The sequence below is a fragment of the Phasianus colchicus genome, chromosome 1, assembly GCF_987193195.1.
Source record: "Phasianus colchicus chromosome 1, bPhaCol1.hap1.1, whole genome shotgun sequence".
Lineage (NCBI taxonomy): Eukaryota > Metazoa > Chordata > Aves > Galliformes > Phasianidae > Phasianus > Phasianus colchicus.
This window is the reverse complement of record NC_143436.1, coordinates 32308884-32312676: the sequence shown is the minus strand read 5'-3', so window position 1 is coordinate 32312676 and position 3793 is coordinate 32308884. Positions and strand designations below refer to the sequence as shown.

The window sequence follows — 3793 nt, the reverse complement described above, 5'->3', positions numbered from 1 at the left end:
ACACACTTTGTGCTTATTTTTGTAGAATATTTACTCACATTCAAGAATTCATCATTTATCATGGATCCAAGTTCCATGATAAAATGGATCACTGTAGATTCAGAGTGAATTTTAGCACTTCTGCAGTGCCTCATTGCAAACTGTACAAATTCATTTCTGTAACCAAAGAAAAATTCATGTAACTACCCATTTAGATATGAAAGTTAAGAGCAGCTTATTTAGTTAATTCTCATGAGTAGTGGTTAATTATCATCATACAACTAGTATTGTCTTCACTAGCATTTACCTAGCAACGTAAATTTTAGTCTACAGTTAATATCCAAGCTTTTCAGTTCAGTGGCAGACATAGTTACCTGGGTAATTGTGCCATATAAGGCAGCTCTAAGCAAAAGAAGGAAATAGGCTGAAAACACACTTTTGTAGAAGGATTTTTAAAAAATCTATCTTAAAAAAAAATAAATCTAAAAAGCTTGAGTACTGTTGCCTATCGTAGGCGTGGCGACCTGGTTCGGGAACGGCACGGCGACCAATCCCAGGTCGCTCGGTCCATCGGCTCGCTGACACCAATGTGGTGGACGGCAAATGGCGTTTATTGGCGGAAAAAACAGCCTTATATAACCTGGGCACTGAACGCTATTGGCTATCGGGAGGGGGACCCTGTCTTCCCGTACAACGCGATATCTTCTGGGCGCCAGACCCTCACTACCACATATCCCCCCTCCCTATGCACAATTAAATTAGGTAAAATATAACAATATATAACAATCTTCAATAGAAAACTCAAATAGAACAATCTTCAATAGAAAACTCGAATAGAAAACATAAGGTGCTCTGAACAAGAACATTCTTATAACAGTTGTTGGTGCTCTACCAACATGATGTTAATCGGAAGAAAAAGGGGGATGGGCTGTGGCCTCAGGTGCACTCCCCATGGATGTGCCAGGTGAGCTGGATGTCCTCAAAGAGCCTCACCAGGTAGGCCTCGCTCGCCTACAGCTGGGCTCTGGAAGCGCAGGTCGGTCTTGAAGTCCTGCGTGATCTCGCACACCAGGCGCTGGAAGGGCAGCTTGCAGATCAGCAGCTCCGTGGACTTCTGGTAGCGGCGGATCTTGTGCAGCACCACCGTGCCGGGCTGGTCACGCCGCCTGTGGCCAGCACGCTCTTGTGGGCCACCTTGGTGGCAACCGGGCCTTTCACTTCCGCAGGCAGGGTCGAGGAGTCGACTGCTGCCTGGAGGCAATTTACAAATTGTGTAAAGCTCTCACTTCCATTTTGTCTTATGGTGGACCATGGCAATGGCTTAACAATAACTTTAGAGGCTGTGCAATTAGCATCCCTAGCCGCACAAGTAGTTGTCATAACTTCATGGGCCCGCAGGCCCAGGGCCTGCGCTTGGGGGGTAATCATTGTTGGGTCTGTACCCATCAGCCGCTGCAGGCTGGAACCATGTAGTGGGTGATCTGCCCCAGTTACTTGAGCTAGTTGTCTTGCACAGTTATCTTCCCATTCTTGTTTAAAAACAATCATCCCTGCTCCATCAAAAATTAGTCTACAGGTTTGTTTTATGTCAAATGGGAGCATATCATCTCCCCCAAAAACACCATCTATAAGGGTGGAGACCATAGCTGAGTTAAGCCCTTTATCTGCAATTGCCTTAACAATTGCTTGTATATCCCTAGGGTTTATCGGCGAGTGGACCCTCTGTCCCCCATCCATCACCCGGACCGGGAACGCTAGTTTGGCCGATGGGGCCCAGTCAGCACATGCAATCTTTATTTTCCTCCAGTCTGTAAGAGGGATTTCTCCCCCTCGCGGTTTCTCTTTAATTTGGATGGGAATATTTTGGCTCTTAACTCTGTTCGTATTCGTTCCCTCCTCCTCCGAGTTTAAGTCAATTGCGAACCACTCGTCCCAGCTAGTGTCTGACCCGGAGTCAGAGCCCGACTGAGCGGCCACTTCCGGTTTCCCGTACCTTTTTGTTAGGCTCCGGCCCCGCCCGCTTCCCTTGCGGGCAGGCCGTTCCCTCCCTCTTGGTTCGTCCCGCCCTCTGCCCAGCGGGATGTTCGCCCCACAGCGGCTTTTCTTCAGACGGCCGCTCTGATTGGCTTTCCACCCTTCACTCACGCTCCTCTCACCTTCCCGGTCGCTCCCACCGCCTTTATCTAACACCTCCTCGATGTTCCCGCCAAGGGCGTCCTCCCCCCGCCCTCCCTCTCCTGGCTCGGCGCCATCTTGGGGCGCATAGGGGGGCGGTCGAGCCCAAATTTCCTCGGGCTCCGATTTCTCCGCGGCAGCCCTGGCCTCCTCGATTAACCCACCCCAGAAGGATTTAGCACGTTTCTGTCCCTCCGTGGGCAGGTCGGGGTTCGATTGAGAGGACACGTCATCGTCAGAGGGGTGCAAAGTCCACGTGGCCGCCCCGACTCCCAGTCCCGGGGCGGCCAACAAACGGCTCTCTGCCGCCCTCCAGCTCTCCCGCTCCCGCATGGCCCTGCGCAGGGCCCGCGCGACTCTCCCCCACGACTCTAGGCTTCTCCCACAGCCCGAGGAAATCGTCTCCTCAGTTAACACTTTAGTGCACTTATCCCACACTTCGGGGTGGAGAATATCCACCGGCTGGCCAATGACCCTCATTTGCAAAAGCCTCGCAATAGCGAGAATAAAATCTTTGGGCTTACAATCGATACCCCACTGCTTATCTAACTGCAATACGACCTTCACAAGGACTTCCATCCTCCTTGTTGGTCCGGGAGCGTCCTCCCCGCCGGGCTGGTCCTGCCGCTCCGGCCGCCGTTCACCCGTCCAGGCGACAATCCCGGGTTTCGGCACCACTTGTTGCCTATCGTAGGCGTGGCGACCTGGTTCGGGAACGGCACGGCGACCAATCCCAGGTCGCTCGGTCCATCGGCTCGCTGACACCAATGTGGTGGACGGCAAATGGCATTTATTGGCGGGAAAAACAGCCTTATATAACCTGGGCACTGAACGCTATTGGCTATCGGGAGGGGGACCCTGTCTTCCCGTACAACGCAATATCTTCCGGGCGCCAGACCCTCACTACCACAGAGTACTTTCAAAATTAGTTCTGAAGTCAAAGCCAGTATGACTTATGTGAGTCTGGCATAAACTTGACAGATTTCTTTTTGGAAATAGTTGTGTTAATATTTTTTTTCATTTCATTTCCTTAGCATGATTCCTTCATAGGCAAGGTCATGAGTGTTCTTTAAGTGCATAGGACGTTCTATGCACTGCTAACAACTACGGATAAATTATCTTACTCCTACATATTTGTGTATATTACAAATTCAACCAACTCCTTGATGCCTAAATTAATAATACCATATACAAAAAGTAACTGTATTTCCTTGTATTGAATTACATTAAAAGTGTATGTGGTGGGAAAATGTGCTGTGACTTTGGAGCACATATGAATGACTATGGCGGGCAGAATAGATTCATCTCTGAAGTGCAATTCCTATGCCTTCTTGCCAACATTATGTTCAGTAACATTTATTCATTAGCATCCACCTGCAGTTTGTGTATACCTAGTAGTGAGAACAACAGTGAGAATGAGACACACACATACGGGCTTTGTTCTGAAGAAAAATGCCTCTTCATAGTTGTTATAAACAATGAAAGGTAAGGTAATTGATTGTTGCTTTTTGTTATGAAGAATGTATCAGAAGTATCCAGTGATCAGATTACTGCAATTGAGAACGGGCTTGAAAACTCCAGTTGCTTCTAATTTGAAACACCATGAGTTGCTCAATGGGATATAGATTTTAAATTTCCA

At 48.7% G+C, this 3793-nt stretch overlaps 1 protein-coding gene across 1 annotated transcript; it reads right to left on the bottom strand.

Annotated features, from left to right (window-relative positions):
* Positions 1 to 958: 958 nt before the first annotated feature.
* Positions 959 to 3051, bottom strand: LOC149919478 (uncharacterized). The gene is made up of 2 exons (XM_090136435.1): positions 1347 to 3051; positions 959 to 1230 (listed from the first exon to the last, which is right to left on the bottom strand). Exons 1-2 carry the CDS (start codon positions 2731 to 2733, stop codon positions 959 to 961), a joined length of 1659 nt encoding a protein of 552 aa, XP_089992561.1. The 5' UTR covers positions 2734 to 3051.
* Between the last annotated feature and the right edge of the window lie 742 nt (positions 3052 to 3793).

Excerpts from the sequence above, each read along its gene's own strand:
- LOC149919478 (XM_090136435.1), bottom strand. The coding sequence starts at position 2,733 with ATGGAAGTCCTTGTGAAGGTCGTATTGCAGTTAGATAAGCAGTGGGGT. Across the intron at positions 1,231-1,346 it reads TGAAGTTATGACAACTACTT|GCAGCAGTCGACTCCTCGAC; the intron begins GTGCGGCTAGGG and ends AATTGCCTCCAG.